This window comes from Leptodactylus fuscus, chromosome 3, assembly GCF_031893055.1.
Source record: "Leptodactylus fuscus isolate aLepFus1 chromosome 3, aLepFus1.hap2, whole genome shotgun sequence".
In the NCBI taxonomy this organism is placed as follows: domain Eukaryota; kingdom Metazoa; phylum Chordata; class Amphibia; order Anura; family Leptodactylidae; genus Leptodactylus; species Leptodactylus fuscus.
Window position 1 is genome coordinate 37,967,965 of NC_134267.1, and position 20,142 is coordinate 37,988,106.

The window sequence follows — 20,142 nt, forward strand, 5'->3', positions numbered from 1 at the left end:
GAAGTACAGTAACAGTGTAGTAAATATGTTTTATACATCCCATCCACACACAGCAGAAATAAACCCGCTGCACTACAGGTCTCGAACCCGCAGCTTGTCAATTTTTTGCCGCACGTTCATCCGAAGTTTTCAACCATTGCAATACAAAGGTTTCAAAGCCAACAAAACCTACCATTGTATAGTAGCCAAAAGCCACAGCAAAAATGAGCAACTTTTGTCTGTTTTTTTTCAACCATGGGATGAGTCCGCTGCTGTCTGAGGTGGATCTGACACCTGCAGCCTTAGGGCCCGTTCCCACAGAGTTGCGCAAAGCTCATTCTGACACGTAAACACGTGTCAGAGCGAGGCGCTTCAAAACAGTATGCCGTTGACTTCAATAGGTTCCGTCTTACGTGCGCTAGACTTTGAAATCAGTGAGAGGCTTTTTAACCCATTGATTTCAATGTGTTACGCGCGTTAAAATGGAACCCATTGAAGTCAATGGGATTCTGTTTTGAAGCGCTCACTCTGACACGTGTTTATGTGTCAGAATCAACGCTGCGTTACTCCGTGGGAACGGGCCCTTAGCCTACAAGAGGTTGCCATGAAGTGGAAGCTAATGCGTACTAAGAACCTCTTGTTCATCCCTTAAAAGTTTTGCTTAGCTGCAGCAAATTATAGCGTGTAGTCCGTAACTCACATTTATCAATTTACTGAATTCTTGCCTTTTTCTTGCACTTTTTACTTCAAAATAATGACACAAATTACAGCCATTTGCTCCGTACACATTAGTTTGTACTTACTGCTTGGCAAAGATTATTACGTTTATGAAATGCGTTTTTTTTTTTGTGTAATTTCACTCAATAAAAGTAAACCAATTTCTGCTCTAATATGCCTTATATAGCAAAAAAACTAGAAGAATTGAAAGAAGCTTCACCCACCCCTACAGCAACCCCCAGGGGGACAAAAATGGTATTACCCATCGTTCACATCTGTGTTCCATATTCGGTTTGGGGACTCCGCATGAGGACCCCCTGAACGGAATACTGAACGCAACTGCAAGCGCCGTGCAGTAAAAGCAAACGGACCCCATAGACTATAATGGGGTCCATGTGCTTGCTGCGCACTGCCGTACGAATCATATGGACAAGAAAGTAGATTGTCAACTACTTTCCTGTCCGCATGATCCCTGCGGAGATCTAGCTGTAAGCACACGAACCCCATTATAGTCTATGTGCTTTTGCTGCACAGCGCTTTCAGTTGCGTTCGGTATTCCATTCGGGGGGGGGGTCCTTGTGCGGACTCCCCCAGATGGAATACCAACACAGATGTGAACGAGGCCTTAGGGGTTCCCTGAGATTGAAAATATTTTTTGGATCAACAGATGTTGCAACTTTTTGGGCTTATTTGTACAAAAATTTTGTGACTTTCTTATTTTTGAAAAAAGGGGTGGTAAAGTGGGCGATATAAAGCCAGCATGCCACTGAAATCCCGATTAATTGAATGCAACTTAACAATATAATGTGACAATTTAAAGAGGTTTTCTCATCTCAGGATTTCAGCTGCCCGCTTGTCTCCTCTCCACTCTACAGATAACAGAATTACTGCTTAAGAACTTCACTAGCTCTTATCAAGGCGCAGTTTACATCTGCACATGGGTTTCTGTTCGGGGAATCCACTTGGAGACTGGAACGGCCCGAATGCAGATATGAACCGGGCCTAAAAGCCAAAACCAGTCTGCAGAGAGACAAATATAAGATATATAAAAGATATAGAGAATTATAATAAGTAAAACACTTCAGTTAGTTTAAATCTGCATATCATACTGGAGATGGGAATACACCTTTAAAGGGGTTTTCCTATCTCAGTGCTTCAGCCAGGCTGCCTGCAGTGTCTGCTTCTCACTTCCTGTATTTCTCCTCCCTGCTGAACGGGAGACACAATCCTTCTGCAGATCAGATAATATGCAGATGCTTGTACAGAATGGACTTAGTGTTATCTGAGCGTTTACATAGAGAGATAACAGACTCAGATTTATCAGCAAAGTGCAATTAGCTGAACGATTGCCCTGCCAGCACTGAGTAAGTGACGTCACTTGTCCTATCTCCCAGGTCTGTGGTTATTGGTATTAACGGTGTGGAAACAATGGAAGGAATAAGGTCACATTGCAGGCAAACAAAGCAGAATTTCTAAAGCAATATATTTAGGAAAAGTCTTCAATTTACATAAGCTACCAGTATAGATAGGATCCTTGAGCTGGGACAACCCCTTTAACTCCCATAAGAAGTAGAAAGTACTAAGTCTTTAGTATGTAGTATAATGAAGGGTGATATCACACACTGGCACACAGACTGACCTGTCAATTCACACACCAGCCAGAAGTCACCTTTACAACGTAAGGTTGGCTGCAGACAACCGTGCTACAACCAGCCGGCCGTGAATTAAAAGGACAGGCTGCACACAGGGAACATAAAATGACTAGGAGCCAGGGAAGCACAGGCCTCAAAATAGGACATGTCCTGCACATGGGACCATGAAAATCATAGTCATGTGTACGGCCCATAGAAAAGAATGGGTCAGTGTACTCTCCATGGGGAGCACACTGACCATGGCCACGGCCGTCTACAAGGGGCCTTAGCCTATGAGAGCCTGGATATTACTTCTACAGCAATCAGGGATTTGCAGCGGGTGCGTGAATCGGCAGGTAAGTGGACCAATCACATGACCAGCCGGGGAAGCTGTTTGAAGGCTGAATAAACTGAAGGGTGTGCCAAGTGAGGAATCTCGCTTAGTATGGATTTGGGGGTGCATATTTCCATGCATATAAATGCGGCATGTATTTATTTTTTTATTAGAACCATATTTTTTTTTGAAAAATTCTTTTGAAAAGTTTTTTTTGTATATTCATGTAACTAAACAAAATAGTTGTTTATTTCTGCAGAAATAGCTGTAGCTCGCCCGTCAACTTTATTGTATAGACTTGGATAGAATAAGGAAAACTCATAGGTGATAAATGGGGATTCTACCACTGGTACCCCAACAATCACTAGGACAGAGGATCAGAGGTCCCGGCCTGTGCCCACCGCTCCTTTACAAAACAGACTCCTATTATCGGCTGCCATATTGTTTTCTTAGTAACAGCAGCAGGGGGCAGCGCTGTATTTTTGGCGACTGTCTCTTGTGTCATTTCTTGAAAATGGGAAATACATTTAGTTGGGTCCAGACAAGATCCCGCACGTCACACTCTTAATAATAGCCGTCTTTCATTTCCTCTTGGTTATCTTCAGCCCTATATCCTTGCTAGACCAGATTAACCTCTTTACTGTAACAGTACATTCCTCCACAATCTAGGATCTGGGTAAACAGCTTGGACTGTGAGGATAACAATGTCAGGCATGATAATGAGTCTGACTAGCAGATATAGAAGAGACCACTAAGTATATAGCACAAGATCTTCTTATCGCCTGTATATTTATGTGTCTAGGAACCATAACATTATATGACTAAGCGAGCGGCCTCATTACTGGAGCATTTACTGAGCGTGCACCGAAACATGTAGCCGCTCATTTACAAATGTATGCCAATTTACTTTGTGCACCACACATTTGGCGAACTTTTGACATGGCCCCCCCCCCCCAACTGATACCGACGACCTCAACCGACCCCCTCCTCCGCATTCCTGCACGCTCTATTATGTCCCATAGTCGCCCCTGCACACAGTATTATGTCCCTTAGTGGCCCCTGCACACAGTATTATGTCCCTCAGTAGCCCCTGCACACAGTATTATGTCCCTTAGTGGCCCCTGCACACAGTATTATGTCCCTTAGTGGCCCCTGCACACAGTATTATGTCCCTCAGTAGCCCCTGCACACAGTATTATGTCCCTTAGTGGCCCCTGCACACAGTATTATGTTCCACTGTGGACACCCATAAACAATTACTATAAATATTATTTTCAGACCCCAGAGTATAATAATCGGAGACCCGGGGGGAATAAAAATACAAAAAACTACTGTTTCTTACCTGTCCCCTGGACGGTAGGACGCAGGTGACGTCAGACAACTAGGAAGGAGGCCTGGCAGGATCGTGGAGAGGTAAGTAACAGTGTTTTTTATGTTTCTTACCTCTCCTGGGCCTCCGATCATTATACTCGGGGGTCTGCAAACGAAAAAAAAAAATGCAGCGGTAGCGGCTGTCACCGGGCCCCCTAATATCCCAGGCCCTGTGGCAGCCACTACCACGGTAGTTACGCCACTGCCGACAGACTCTCTATCTTTTGGGTTCCTGAGCAGATCTGAACATTAGTGTGATCCTAGCGTTAGCAAGAGACGATGTGTTTGCTTATGTTGTGCAAAATATTGTCGTTTTTTATGTGTGTACCAAATATTTGTTCCTTACAGTCTATAAATATTTTGTCTACCTGTTTTGAACTGAAATTTTTGGGCCAAATACTTTGTCTACAGGTGAGCAAACATAAAAACAATGTTACTCACCTCCCTGGGCTCTGATTGGGCCTGAGCAGTCACATGGGCTATGCGGCATTGCAACGCTGGTGTCTATGACTCACGATGCAACGTGACCACTGCCTGTGACTGGCCTCAACGGTCCCGGATGTCAGTCAGAAGACCGGAAGAGAAGAGAGAGTCACTCCAGAGCCCTGGGGAGGTGAGTAACACTGTTTTTTTATGTTGTATCAGCTCCCCTGAGCCTTGCTTATTATACTTCAGGGTCTGAAGAGACCCCAGATTATAATGGCAGATTTGGTTTGGACGTGTTCAGTCTCAACTGCAGATGGAACATCACGAATACTGTAATAACTAAACCAAAATAACCAAAGGTTATCTAGGTTGACGTTCAGTTTTGGCTATTTATTGATTGCCCAGCCACAAAGATAAGTTTGTAATAAAAGCTCCTACACAGTCAGGGCCGCTTTACCCATAGGATCAATGGGGCACTTATACTGGGCCCTATGTTAGCGGGGGACCCTTTGGACAGCAGGACAGTCCTATATTTTCTGTCCTGCTGTCCAGGGCAGTAGACACTGATGAAGCAGGGAGTAGACGCCACCCTGCTTCATAACCCGGCTTCTGTCTTTGCTCCCGGTGTCCTGGGCAGGAAGTGAAATGTAGTGACGTCACTTACATCGCATCTGTTGCTCCTAGAAGACTCCAGGACCAGAGAGAGGAGGAAATGTGGGACTGGGAAAGGTGAGTAATAAGCTTTGTTTTTTTTCTTTAATCTACACAGTGGGGGACAGGAAACTGAGGTGTGTGTGGGGGGCAACCTGGGGTGAGGACATGATACTGTGGGCAATCGGAGGGGTGGGGGGACATAATACTGTCGGGGCAAACTGGTTGATGGGGGGTGGTGGGGGGACATGAATCTGTGGTGAGCAAATTGGAGAAGGGGTATGAATCTGTGGCGGGACATGATAGTGTGGGGGTAACCTGGGGTGAGGACATGATAGTGTGGGGGCAACCTGGGGTGAGGACATGATAGTGTGGGGGCAACCCGAGGGGTGGCGGGACGTGAATCTTTGGGGGCAACCTGGAGGGGGACATGAATTTGTGAAGTATTTCTAACTGGTGGTTATGAAATCTTTACACAGGGCCACCAACGTGTTAAAACGGTCCCTTACACAGTACTATTATTATTGAATTGGAAGGAATTTTGAGTCAGACAGACTGTCTCTTAACCCTTAAGTGCTATCATGGTGTCTATCATACACCACTATCATACACATATCATTAGGATAGACACCATGATAGTACTTAAAGGGGTTGGCCACTTTCAGACCAATATTGCCAAACAAATGTACACTAAAAAGATATACAAATTTCCAAAATACTTTCTGTATCAAGTCCTCACAGTTTTCTAGATTTCGGCTTGCTGTCATTCATTCTGTTACTTCTAGTGGATAAAACTCTGACCATGGTCATGTGATTTACGGTCCATGGTCATGTGATGAGCACACAGGTGCACAGCTGATTACCAGGCAAGCTGTAAGAATATTGTGCTGTGACTGTAACGAGCGGCACCTGTGTACTCATCACATGACCATGGACCGTACATCACATGACCATGGACCATAAATCACATGACCATGGTCAGACTTTTATCCTCTAGAAGTAACAGAATGAATGACAGCAAGCAGAGATCTAGAAAACCGTGAGGAATTGATACAGAAAGTAAATTGGAAAATTGTATATCTTTTTATTGTACATTTGTTTGTCAATATTGGTCTGAAAGTGGCCAACCCCTTTAAGGGTTAAAATCACATGCAATATTGCAACGCAAGTTTCTATTTCTTACCCACTTCAAAGACGACTAAATTTGCACATTCAATTTTATTCTATGCAAACTTACCACTGTATCGAGGCTCCACCAAACCCGCACTCACACTACAGGAGGAAAATGTTTTATCATATACTATTTCTATTGTCAAGCTGGGAGGAAACAAGTACGTATAATACAGGGAGAAACAAAGAATACCTTATACATGTGCTGGAATGTGACGGCTGGAATGTGGCCTATAGAAAATCTATATGAACTATTATTAGCGTTCCCCTCCCGCAGCAACTTCTCTGTACCTCGCCCACCTGCTTCACAAATCTGGTAAGAAATGTTATCTGCAGAAAGGATTTTACCATTATATTATAGGCGTTTTCTCACTTTGTCAGAAAGAATATGGCATGTCTGTAGCAGGAGAGCATGAAGACCTCTGAACATCGGCACCGGGGCTGTGGCATGAGAGACGTAGAATTGGTGTTAGGGCCAGCGTTGGGGGGAGTTGTAGTAAAAAAACAAAAAACAAAACACTGACTCCAGATTGTACATAAAAGTATTACAGATTTTACTGTAGGATTAATGGTTTGTCCAGGAATTACAGTTCTGGGCCAGGGAAGGTGAAACAAAAAAATAAAAATCCCATACTCGCCTGTCTCCGGTGCTACTATGCCCACTGTCGCTGTCCGGTCTAGCAGCGCACAGGGGCTGGGGCTAGCAGAAGTCCATGTCACACATGAGTGGCCTCAGAAGTCACAGGAAAGGACTCGGGACGTCACTGGTGACATCCCAGGATGTCAAGGAGGAAGCCTAAGGCAGGGATCAGTAGCAAGACCCAGAGCACTTGTGGTGATTGGAACTACCCTCAGAGCACTTGCAACCTAATTTTCAGATATGAACTAAGTTCTTTTTCTCTAAAATGTTAAGGGTAAGTTCACACAGAGCTAATTTTGAGTTAGATTCCCATCTTACAAGTTATTGGCGCAGAATTTAGTCCCTTGTACCCCCTGTCAGGGGGAGAGTGTCAGGCCAACATGTGTAGAGATCCATTCATTTCAATGGGAGTGCCAGAGATATCCAAGCATTGTACTCAGACTCCTATTAATATAAATGCAGCAATGCCGAGGTCAGCTCAACCACTACACCAATCAGAATGGGAGGGAAGGGGGAGGGGACTAAACAATACTGTTCTTCTGATTGGTGGGGGTCTGAGCAGCAGGCAATGTGAGGCCTTAGCCTAAAGGGGATTTTCCATCTCCCTGCCTCAGCAGTTTGCCTACTGTCTCTACTTACTTCCTCTATTCTTCAGCAAGCTGGAGGAGCGGGCAGCTTTGACTGTTTAGTGAACAGGACACTATGAAGTACCTCTGTAGATACAGACATTGCCTTTACCATGAGAGATTATTTATTACAAATTACCAGAAATCTATTATAAAATAATATGTACAGTTTTGTATAGAGCACGTACCATTCTTCTACAAAGAATGGACTCAGTGTTACCTTTGTGCTTTGCAGTATTCACTGAATACAAAAATGTAATAGAATACCCCATAGACCCAGTGTACCACAGTATAAGGCCTGTACCTATGATATGGCCATGGGCATGGCAAAAGATTAGGAAGAAAAAGCAACCAATGAGCAGAAGCAATTCATAATGTAAACATTTGGAACGTATTGTTTATATGGAAAAGACATTATAGAATATGGGAAATTGTGACATAAACATAGCTCTATATATAGTCAGAATCCAATGTATTATACGGTATTTAGAACTGATCTGCTGGTCTATACCGCCCACCTGAACCTTCCTCCTTCCTTCCTCCTACACAAGCCCAATGGCAGTACAATATGTTCTATGCGCTAACAGTACAACTCTACTGCCACCTACCGGCCACAAATATATTGCAATGAAATGCAGCTCTAAGACAAACATTAAACTGCCTCATACTATGGACTGGTGACATCTTACCGCAGCCCATAAGAGATATTATTGAGTACAGGCCATTATAGGACTGACAGGGTATGGTGGCAGCTTGGCTACAGGGCAGCAGATCGGTCAAAGTGAATTAAAAAGCACAGTGTGGCATCATGAGAATGTATACATGACATCAGGCACCTATAATATCTCATAGTATGTCTTAGTGACCGGCTAGTAAGAAGACTTGGTGGCTTCCTGCCATTCTGTCAGTAGCCCAGTGGGGCACAAGTCAGGAGTAATCCCATCTCTTATGGGTACATTTGGATAATACAGATCATAAATCACCCCCATGATCACCTGATCGAGCTGCAGTACTGAGGGACCGGTGTAAATTTCAGGTATACATCATGTCACTAGCCACAGAGTCCTAGTCAATCTGTCGGGCTAACACATCTCCACCCCAGGTCACTTTGATCCCCTCTCTGCTCCCTACACTTTTCTCAAATGCCGCGTTTCTCATACAAATGGTCAGTGGCCAAAAATCTGGTGTTGTACCTTTAATAAAGATCCCCCTTGTGTAGATGAATAGGGCTAAAATACCATAATCCAGGACATCCACTATACAACAGGGAGGGCAGCCCCTTCAGTCAGAGGATCAGACGGGGTGTCAGGAATGTCAATCTGATGTTGATGACCTATTCTAAAAGCCATACAGTGCCCCCCTCCCCAAATAGTGCCAGTCACACAGTGCCCCCCATAACTGTGTCAGCCTTACAAAGACCGCATAACACTGGTAGCCAGTGACCAATAATAGTGATAGCCATATAACAATGCCACGATTCCCCATAAAAGCATCAGCCAGACAGCGGGCCTCATAACAATGCTAGCCAGACAGTGCACCCCATAACAATGCCAACTACACAGTGCCCCCCTCCCAAAATAGTGCCAGTCACACAGTGCCCCCCATAACTGTGTCAGCCTTACAAAGACCCCATAACACTGGTAGCCAGTGACCAATAATAGTGATAGCCACATAACAATGCTGGCCACACGATTCCCCATAAAAGCATGAGCCACACAGCGTGCCTCATATCAATGCTAACCAGACAGTGCACCCCATAACAATGCCAACTACACAGTGCCCCCACCCAAAAACAGTGCCAGACACACAATGCCCCCCAGCCACTCATGGTACCCCATGAAAGGTTTAGTCTCACAATGGCCCCCATAACAGTGCTTAGCCAGTGACACATAATAGTGCCACACAGTGTTCCATATAACAATGCCGGGCACTCAGGATTCCCCATAACAATGCCGGGCACTCAGGATTCCCCATAACAATGCCGATCACTCAGGATTCCCCATAACAGAGCCGGTCGCTCAGGATTCCCCATAACAGAGCCGGTCGCTCAGGATTCCCCATAACAGAGCCGGTCACTCAGGATTCCCCATAACAATGCCGGGCACTCAGGATTCCCCATAGCAATGCCGATCACTCAGGATTCCCCATAACAATGCCGATCACTCAGGATTCCCCATAACAATGCCGATCACTCAGGATTCCCCATAACAATGCCGATCACTCAGGATTCCCCATAACAATGCCGATCACTCAGGATTCCCCATAACAATGCCGATCACTCAGGATTCCCCATAACGATGCCGGTCACTCAGGATTCCCCATAACAGAGCCGGTCACTCAGGATTCCCCATAACAATGCCGGGCACTCAGGATTCCCCATAGCAATGCCGGTCACTCAGGATTCCCCATAACAATGCCGATCACTCAGGATTCCCCATAACGATGCCGGTCACTCAGGATTCCCCATAACAGAGCCGGTCACTCAGGATTCCCCATAACAAGGCATCCATAAAGTGACCCATAACAGATTCAGTCCCAGAGTCCTCCATAACAATAAGAGCCACAGAGGGTCCCACATAATAATAATACCAGCCACACTAGTCCAATGTAAAGAATGACATATGTGACGTAAGACCATATGCTGTAACCTGCCACTATGACTATAGACAGAAAACAGCTCCCATGGCCCCTCCAGCTTCTCCTCCATGACGTCATGCTTCACCTCACACAGAACAGGTGTCATGGCCGCCGCCGCCCTGCCCACTACAGCAGATAACACTACAGTGTGCCGGACTCACCTGCGACCCCGCGGCCACCAGCTACGCATGAGTTCCTCCAGGGCGAGCATAAGCCTCAAATAAAGATTGTCCCTCCTCGGCTACTGTAGCCATACCCGTGGGCGAAAACCCTCCCTCATTGGCCAGGTGACACATGGCGCCAATTTCAGTCTATTGACAGTTTTGGTCTACTTCGGCTGTTTTAGTAAACTCCGAGCGGCCATGTTTGTTGAGGGCAAAGTATTGGAAGGGTCTTAACCTGATAGATGGTTTGATACAGCGGAGTAATAGTAATGGCGGAGTATAACACTCAGTGTGATAAGACAGGGAGGTATTAGGTAACTTGTATAGCCGGTCATATTGTGTGCGGCTCGGAGGTTTGCCAGGAGTAAACATGTCTGAATGCAGCTCATAGACACCGCCCTCAGCCGTGCAGTGTAGCCGTGTGTGTCATCTCTGTGGCGGGTGATATAGGAATATAGCTGCTGTCCTGGACGGGGACCACCATGTTCTGTGAGAAGGCCATAGAGCTCATCCGGGAGCTGCAGCGGGCGGCGGATGGACAGTTACCCGCCTTCAATGTGAGTGATGTGTGCTGAGGAAGGCTGCGGCAACGGGCTGCTTATCATCTGGTCCCCAGGCTACAGTGTATACCGTGCTGCTGGGACTTGTAGTGCTTCTGCAGCTGCTTGAGGGCAGATGACTAATAATAGTGCACACTGCTGTCATTTATACCCATGTGATACCCACAGAACTAGAATTATTTCACTTTTTGAGATCTATTATAATATGCATGTGTATATATATATATATATATATATATATATATATAATATATATCTCTGTTTCCATTTATGGGTTCTCTGTCCCACTTCGGGGGTGAGCTTCACTAAGCGACGGCCGCCTTCCTCATAGATATCATTGGAGAGTTTGCGGCCCCCTCCATTAAAGGGGTTTTCTCATTGTAGACCTTTATTGCATGTACACATCTGTGATCCCTAAGCCTCCTTCTGCCTGGTGACTTAGGACGTGTTCACATTACATTTTCAGCTGGTTGACGTATGCACTAGCTCACCCCTTGGCATATGACGGGACAGTATGTCATCTCTTCCTATAGATAGGTTTCCGTTCCCCAAGTGAACTCCCTGAACGCAGATGCGAATAAGCATCCATCTAATAGAGGTATTATTCCAACCTTTACCTAAAAGTGATCCATTTGTCATTTTAGGAGGACGGGATCAGGCAGGTTCTAGAAGAGATGAAAGCTTTGTATGAGCAGAATCAAGGAGACGTGTAAGTAACCTAAAATTCCTATACTGTACTATAGATATTATTACTGCTGTGCCCTACACACTGGCCGACCTGCTTCTGTACACCAGGGCATCAACCATGAACCTCACCGATCAGAACATGATGATAACTATGCGTCACTAGAGATGAGCGAACACTGTTCAGATCAGCTGATCCGAACAGCACGCACCCATAGAAATGAATGGAAGCACCCGGCACGTACACTTTGCTGGTTGCCGTGCCAGGTGCTTCCATTCATTTCTATGGGTGTGTGCTGATCTGAACAGTGTTCGCTCATCTCTATGCATCACCATCAGTGCCTGACAAAAATCAAAATTTCTATGAATTTTTGTCTCCTGAAACAAGTATGACTTTAGAATATGCTCAAAATCAGTTGCATTTGTTATTAGACTATAAATTGCTTCAGCTAGATAAAAAACCTATGCAGTTTTTCATGACTTTGGTTAAATTTGACTCCTGAAGTGCATTTTCAGCCCACACAGGTCTAAAATTTATGGTCTATCCTAATAATAGGCCATCAGTGGTAGAAAGTGAATCACCCCTTTTAATACTACAGACTACACAGTGCAATGTTACAGAGCTATTTTGTTCAGATACAGCACACACAGAAATGTATGGGGCCTTACAATACACGCTTATCTTTGGAATTTTCCCACTTATAAATGGAATAACTAGGGTATTGCTTAATGGTGACCATTCTGAAGGTAGACCAGTATTGCTGCAGATTTGCATTTATACATAATTAATTTTCCCCAAATTTATAACCAGTGTACCTGGGACTTAGACTTTTCAATAAATAGTTTTGGGGTTTTTTTTGTTTTTTTTTCTCCCTTTATAGCAATGAAGCAAAGACTGAAAGCCGCAGCGAGTTGATCCCAACAATTAAATTCCGCCACTGCTGTCTTCTACGAAATCGCCGGTGCATTGTCGCCTATCTGTAAGTTGCACACAATTTTCTTGGTTTACATGTATGTTTCCATGGGACTACCAGAGAAATGTCTGCAAGCAGTGTGGATCTGAAATCTAATACTGGAAATGAAGAAAAATAAGTTGTTGTTTAACCACTTCCGGACCGCCCATAGAGTATATACGTCCGGGAAGTGGTTACCTTGTTCTGACAGGACGTGCCGGTACGTCCTGTCAGAACACAGCTATTGCATGAGATCGTGCAGCTGCTGAAGCTGGGAGCCGGCTGTAACTTCAGCCGGAGCTCCCAGAGAGATGGCAGGGAAGGTTTATTCCCTTCCCTGCCTTCTCGATATAATAAAGCCCTGTGTCCCCCCCCAAAAAGACGCAAAAACTAGTTGAATGAGACGTACGAGAAAAACGTTACAGCCCTCATAACCGCACATATAAAAAAAAAAAAAACGAAAATGTGTCTGTTCCTGGACCACAAATTGGCCCGGTACTGAAGTGGTTAATGATGAAAGTGACTTGACCCAGTTGCGTGTGATATTATCCAAGTTATAACGGGACTGACGTTTCTGTAGAATAAGTAGATATTTAATTTAATCGTATTTTGCTTTTCTATCTGGAACTTGTATGGGGGCGTATGGCAGAGAAATGCCTAATGTGACTTGTCACGAGTCCTCGGTAACCTTGCCATGGGATCCTCTCTGCTTATGGACCGTCACAGCCTGGAGACGTTTAGCAATGACTTCTAAATGGCTCGAGGTAGAAATCAGCAAATATGCCAAAGGATATTACATCAAGTGATAAAATGAAACCGCTCATTTCACTGTAAGGATGTGGACAAGTCATTTCTATATAAAGACTTCAGTCATTATTACTTTTATCTGTTCACTTATTTCCAACATTTTTGACTATCATCATATCAATAATGAACTAGTGTTTTTGGTCTTCACTGAATACCAAGCACAGCGCTGTACACTGAGGGGCAGCTCAACTCTATTCACTTGAATGGGACTGAACTGCTTCAGTACCATGTGATGTATGACCATGATGTCATTGGCACAGGGAGGCGGCCATATTGTGTGTAGCTAATTGGTGGATGATCGCAGGTCCACATATTGATGACTTATCGTAAGAATATGTAAGTCCCAGAAAACCCATTTAACTGAAGCTCCAGAGATCTTTAGGCCTGGCAGTGTCACTTAGCTGGTATTATTATTACCGTGTGACATTCATACACTCAGTTATAGTAGGAGTAAACCTACGTTATTGTAAGAAGTGTTATGAACTGTTTGGCGATACAACATAATCATTGTATATAACTTGTGACTCTTTCCAGGTATGACCGTATGCTTCGGATCCGTGCTCTTCGGTGGGAATATGGTAGTGTGCTGCCCAATGCATTGAGGTTCCATATGTCTGCAGAAGAGGTACACGTCATGTTTAGAGATGAGCAAACACTATTCCTAACAGCCGTTTCAAATAGCACGCTCCCATAGAAATGAACGGAAGCGGCACGCAGACTTTGCCGGCGGCCAGCCTCTTAACCCCCCGCGTCCCGGCTACGTCCATTCATTTCTATGGGAGCGTGCTATTAGAAACGGCTATTTCGAATAGTGTTCGCTCATCTCTAGTCATGTTATTTCACTTATGCCTTTAACTCATCAACTGTTGGGGTCACACAGAATGAACATACTGAAAAATATTGTCTATGAAGGGGACATGGAGTGATCCCACCCCTGCTGAGTCTTTAGGTCTATCCATAACATGCCCTTTTATGCAACTGTCCCAGTGAAACAAATGAATGGAACTGAGCTGTAACAGTAGGCATGGCTGCTATGCAATGTGTTTGCCTAAACAATGAAGAGAGACAATACTCACCCAGGCTCCATGTCCCCTTAAATCAGCTGATAGATTGGTGGGTGGTCTGACTCCATATACCATCAATATGATAATTATACCCTAGTGAAATGGATAGGTTATCACCATTTCCATTCAAGCTATAAAACGGTTGTGTATCCATGAGTAATTCTGCATGGCCTTATATTATACACAGCTTCCTTATAATAATTGCACATTAATTACTACTTTGAGGGCAGTGGAAAAAAAATTGTAAAATTTTCATGGATAATATATATATAATATATTTTATTGTTTTTTTATTTTTTAGCACATTACGTTTTGTTTGTAGTCATAGTCTGTTAAAATGGATTGGTTAATGGCTGCTTTTATTTCTATGGATTTTAATCTTCATGCATTGAATGGCAGTGGGAGTTGTATATTATAGTTCTCCCTCAATATACAGCCCCCCACTCCACTGGGGTCTGAACACTTGCAGGTTCTGAGAAAACAGAACTCAGGCTACCGTTTGGTTCATGTCTATGGGAGGTCTGCTGTCTTCTAGAAGAGACTGGAGTGGTGATCGAGCTTGCACATATGGAGCACTTTTTCCAGCATCCGCTTTTGGGTTCGGCGCTGAATATATGACTCCTCCATTCACCTGTTTTATAGATGTGTGAATGTTGTCTTATTCTATTATCCAGATTTCAACTTCTTTTATTCCGATTTATAGACCGACTGGTTTAACCAATACAAAAAATCCTTGGCTACATATATGAGGTCTCTGGGAGGTGAAGAAGGACTAGACATTACACAAGACATGAAGCCCCCAAAAAGCCTGTACATTGAGGTAAAAGCAAATGCCTGTTAATAATCTGATCCTGATTGTATTAATGCACCTCTCTGGTAAAGGCCGCCTTTTGTATATATGTTACAGACAATTGTACACTGGTCTTCATATACCCTGTGCCAATGGAGGGTGAGCATAGCTCATGATGCCCATTCTGCCCTTGGTGCTCTCCTGCCCACTTTTTTTCAAAAAGTGGTTAAGTAGGTACAAAAACACCACTTGCAACTATTTAAGGTGCAAGTGGTGCTAAATAATCATCAATTTGTGAATAGAGATGAGCGAACACTATTCGAAACAGCTGTTTCGAATCGCATGCTCCCATAGAAATGAATGGATGTAGCCGGCACGTGGGGGGTTAAGCAAAGTCTGCGTGTTGGTCGCTTCCATTCATTTCTATGGGCGCGTGCTATTCGAATAGTTTTCGCTCATCTCTTTGTGACTATTTTATAATAATTTTAAAAAAAAGTGCTGTAACCAAATACATACCCTGATAAAGCAGTCACAAAGTTCTTCATAGCCACAACTTGACTGATACACTGTAACAAAGTACCAGAAAGGTTGCTACTGCCCTGTGTGTTTAGCTCACAGAGCATTGCTTAGATTTACAGACAGTAAATTAGTGTCTTGAAAATGGTGAAATTAGAAAGAATTCTAGTCTATTGGCAGAGAAGTCACAAATACGACTTGTTCATGTTTCAGGTGCGCTGTTTGAGAGATTATGGAGAATTTGAGATTGATGATGGCACAACTATCCTTCTGAAGAAAAACACCCAAGTAAGTAGTCTCTTGTGACTGCCGCTGCACTAATGTCTCTCGTGCAGGGCCTGGGGGTTGTACTTGACAATGTAGAGAATTCCCATCTGATGCACCCGCCCTCATACCATATACCATGTACTAGGTGTATCAGTTTTGCCTGAAGTGTGCAATGACCTTTTTGGACTCTTTTAACATTTGTTTTCCTTTAACCCTATAAAATGTCCTGCTCTATTCAAAAGGGGAACAAAATTCCCCTCATTCATTGGCAGTGTGAGGAATCGGACCCCACCCACCAATCTGCAAGTTATCCCCTATGGATATTCCTCCCCCTTTCCCTGTGTGTATTCAGTCAATGTGAAGTCTAAAGGCTTCTTAGAGAGTCTCCCTCCTCCTCCCCCCCCCCCCACCCCCCACACACTTATTCCACAGCCACCAATGTGATGTAGAGTCCCGAGTGCACAAACCGCTTCACTTCAGTTATTTTTGTCCAAACCTACAAAGGTGTGTTATTTATTGGTGCACTGTGCTGGTAGCAGAGGAGTGCGCCTGTGGAGCTGGTAGAGTCCCTTTAAACAAGGAAGGAGTTTCATGGATACAGTACGTCTTTGCATTTTGTCTTGCAGCATTTCTTGCCCAGATGGAAATGTGAACAGCTCATTCGGCAAGGCGTTCTGGAGCATGTATTATCATAAGCTGTCCCCTACTGGATTTGTGGACATCACGGCTTTATCTTTTATGTGTATAGTAACATGTAAATATGGCTTTCTGCTTTGATTAAATGAATTTATATAATGTTTTTGGTCTTTACTCTTAAAGGGGTTGTCTGGGATAATTTGAAATCCCTACACTAGTCTAAACGCCCTCCCCCCACCTACTTTCTAAATAACATTAGTAATAAAGAATGGACAGGGACATTTTATGATTATTCGGTGACAATCTGTTTCCCCATTTCCAGAAACTGATAGTCACTACAACTCCTTCCCATCCACCCCATTATACTTACCCTCGAGGCTTCTTCTGGTGAGATGGCTCCTCCCCCTGTAATGATTCGGCAGGGTGTGCGCTCTTCTCCAAGCGGTGTGCGCACTGCTGCCAGTAATTCACCTGTACTGTGCATTGTATGCGTGGTAGAGGTGGATCATCACTGGAGAAAACAGAGTACAGGAGGAGTCGGGCTGTTTCATGGGAAGATGCGTGGAGGGTAAGTATATTATATGGGTTGGGGGTTGAGCTGAGTAGTTAGGGAAGGGCAGGATAGTTAGAGAGAAAGGGAGGGGGTGTATTGGGGGGAAGGAGGGAGAGAGGGGTTAGTAAGCAAGTTACATAGCAGGAAGTAGAAGCATGGAAATAAAAGGGGAGTCCAGGGACCCCGAGAGATACCCAGAAATCACTCCAAGCATGCTCAGAGGTATAGGGGTGCATTTACTAACCCATTAATGGCACTAACAGACATTTAAAAAATTATATCTTTTTGGCTAGAAAACCCCCTTCAAGGCTAAGGCCCCACGAGACGTCCTGCAGCCAAAAAGCACTGCGGGAAAAACCGCGGCGGCAACACATCACGGCTCTTCCCGCTGTGTTTTAAACAGAAAGTTCGGAGTTTTCCTTTGCACACTTTATTTTAATTATACCTATGGGGAAACTGCCGGCATTTCCGTAGGTATAGTTGACATGCTGCGATTTCCTAAGCTGATTTTTGGAAATCGCTGCGTATCCGCACGTCGTTTTTTTACCACAACGTGGGCATGGGATTCGCTAGAATCCCGTCCGCTTTGCCTGTACTGTAAAATGCCACAATTTTTCTCGTAGCTTTTCCGACTTGAGCAAATCACAGTGTTTCCATCCCAATGGGCCCCTGCCTAAAACAAATTTTCTTAGAAGAAACACCACAAAGACTACTCGGAACAACCTAACATAAGATGTGTGCGAGCCTTTATACATTTAAACCTCTGCTCATCGTTCAGAGTAAGGGCTCCTTGACACGGTGTAAGCGTGCCGCTCATTTAGACACATGTCCGAGTGCGGCGCTTCAAAACAGAGCCCGTTGCTTTCAATGGAAAGCGTGCGTATATGCCGATATATGCGCTCGGACACTTGTATACGTGTCTAAATGAGTGGCGCGCTTACGCCGTGTGAAGGGGCCCCAAGACCGCCCACTGGACTCCTAGTCTATGTAAATGGATACATAGCAGGTTGTACTAAATCTTTTCCTCCAAATTATTAATCTGATTCTTTATAACACAATGTCTGTATTTTCATGACAGGTTCCCTTTTATATCACACTTCTATAACCCCCAGACGTTACATCCAACAATCATGGTATCATTGGAACAAAGTCATCCATGTAGCTGACCTGACTAGTAGGGATCTGGTCATGGTCACCCTGACCCTGATCTGTTTGCACTGGACAATCACTATTTTGCCTGCACTAAATACATAAATGGCGCCTTCAAAAATGAAACCACAATGCTCTGACATAGTCCAATGAGTGGCAGAGCAGCTTTATCCCATGTCACCTCACTCTCTATTCAGCTGCAGAAGTGGAGAACTGCAAAGCAATGAACATTTCATCCTGTATAGTCCTAGAGCTATAAACAGCTATTTCACACCATAATACATGTTTCTACACAGTCCAGTCCTATTAATGTGACCACCGCCTACTTATGACGTCAACGTTAAATAACCAATCACAGAAGGCACGTGTCATCAGCCATCTGGGTGCAATCATTATTGTGGAAGGCACGATGGATCACCACAAGTATGCATCTATCCTTGCAGACCATGTTCACCCCTACATGCGAATTGTTTTTCCTCAGGATGATGGCATCTACCAGCAGGACAATGTGATGTGTCATAAAGCTCGCAGTGTATGTGCGTGGTTGGAGGAGCACCAGGATGAGTTTACCGTACTCCCTTGGCCAGCAAATTCCCCTGGCTTGAACCCAATCAGAATCTCTGTGACCACCTCAATCGGGTTGTTCGTGCCATGGATGCTCAACTGCGTAACCTAGCGGAGCTGGCCACGGCACTGGAGTCGGCATGGCTCAACATCCCAGTGACATCATCACAACATCCCCGCTCTTCCTGCACGTCTCGCAGCGGTCCGCTCTGTGAAAGGGGGTTATTAGGGATTTTGACAGGTGCTCACATTAATGTAACTGGACTGTGTATAATGATTGCATTTCCAATAAGTTTTTCCCTTTAAAGCAAATGGTAACCCCCTCAGACACAAGTAATTTCCTTCAAAATTTGCAGTAGCGCCACAGATATGAGCAGGTTTCCTCCAACTTTGCAGTAACTTTTCAGACCAGTAACTCTCCACCAAGTGTGCAATAACCCCCACACAGAAGCAGTAATGTAGGGGCGGCCTTACACCAGCCAGTTGTAAAGATTGAGCATTCCTGAGAATTGAGATAATAGCAGGGTCTTTAGATACGAGTGAGAAGTCAGAAAATGAAATTTTGTATTTTTTTTTATTTATTTTTTATTAAAGGGAGTCTATCATTTGAAAAACTCAACCAAAGGCACGTTGGCATAGCCTTTAAAAAGTTGTGCTATTCTACGCCTACCTTTACTTCTGCGGGTTTGGGCAGAGCCGACTGCACATGTCCAAGTGGCCATTTTGTCGTGGTCTAACTGAGCATACGAGCGCAGTACGCTCATGTAGTAGACCACCGCATAATGGCCGCTCGGGCACGGGATCTGCTTGAACAGAGCAGAGCAGATTGCGCTCGTCCGAGATTTTAAATAGGTACAGCGTGGCGTCAGGGGCCTGTGCAAGGCACAAGTTCCAGAGAGGAGGGGACGGAGCACAAACATGAAAGAGGCTTAGACTCCCTTTAACTATTTGAACTGTTGTAATAAGGAGACTAACAGGAGTCTGGTTTGCATTTATTTTTGGTATCTGTGGTATAAATATATACTCACGTTTCACATACAAAACTGTACATATTACAAAATGTATACAACTCTCAAAGAATGGAAATAAACAGGATATATACAGGAAATTATATATACCATGTGATGTACACAACTTAATACACTCCTTATTCATTTAAAGGGCTATGCCCATGTGCACCAGTCTTGGTTTAGATGTGTATGTGGCTTAAGTCTTGGGCCACCAGGTCTGGAGCTACAAACACAAGAGGGCTG

General features: G+C 44.3%; 2 protein-coding genes across 3 annotated transcripts in view; one reads left to right on the plus strand and one right to left on the minus strand.

Annotated features, from left to right (window-relative positions):
• ABHD12 (abhydrolase domain containing 12, lysophospholipase) overlaps positions 1-10,511 on the minus strand; it is a 68,726-nt gene extending 58,215 nt beyond the window's left edge. Inside the window, exon 1 of the mRNA XM_075267435.1 lies at positions 10,344-10,511. Coding sequence (XP_075123536.1) covers positions 10,344-10,393 — 50 coding nt within the window. The 5' untranslated portion in view covers positions 10,394-10,511. The remainder of the gene's footprint in view (positions 1-10,343) is intronic.
• A 266-nt stretch (positions 10,512-10,777) lies between these two features.
• Positions 10,778-16,759, plus strand: GINS1 (GINS complex subunit 1). 2 transcript variants are annotated; one of them, XM_075266551.1, is made up of 7 exons: positions 10,778-10,903; positions 11,551-11,615; positions 12,472-12,570; positions 13,885-13,975; positions 15,118-15,234; positions 15,934-16,008; positions 16,614-16,759. In XM_075266551.1, the coding sequence occupies exons 1-7, from the start codon at positions 10,829-10,831 to the stop codon at positions 16,680-16,682; spliced, it is 591 nt and encodes a 196-aa protein (XP_075122652.1). In that variant the 5' UTR covers positions 10,778-10,828; the 3' UTR covers positions 16,683-16,759. The 2 variants fall into 2 exon arrangements, with proteins under 2 accessions (XP_075122652.1, XP_075122654.1); XM_075266553.1 differs by lacking the exon at positions 11,551-11,615.
• Positions 16,760-20,142: the final 3,383 nt, after the last annotated feature.

Bases quoted from the DNA above. Each gene is read 5' to 3' on its own strand.
- GINS1 (XM_075266551.1), top strand. From the start codon at position 10,829: ATGTTCTGTGAGAAGGCCATAGAGCTCATCCGGGAGCTGCAGCGGGCG. The intron at 12,571-13,884 runs GTAAGTTGCACA...GACTCTTTCCAG, and splicing joins CGGTGCATTGTCGCCTATCT to GTATGACCGTATGCTTCGGA. The intron at 16,009-16,613 runs GTAAGTAGTCTC...TTTGTCTTGCAG, and splicing joins TTCTGAAGAAAAACACCCAA to CATTTCTTGCCCAGATGGAA.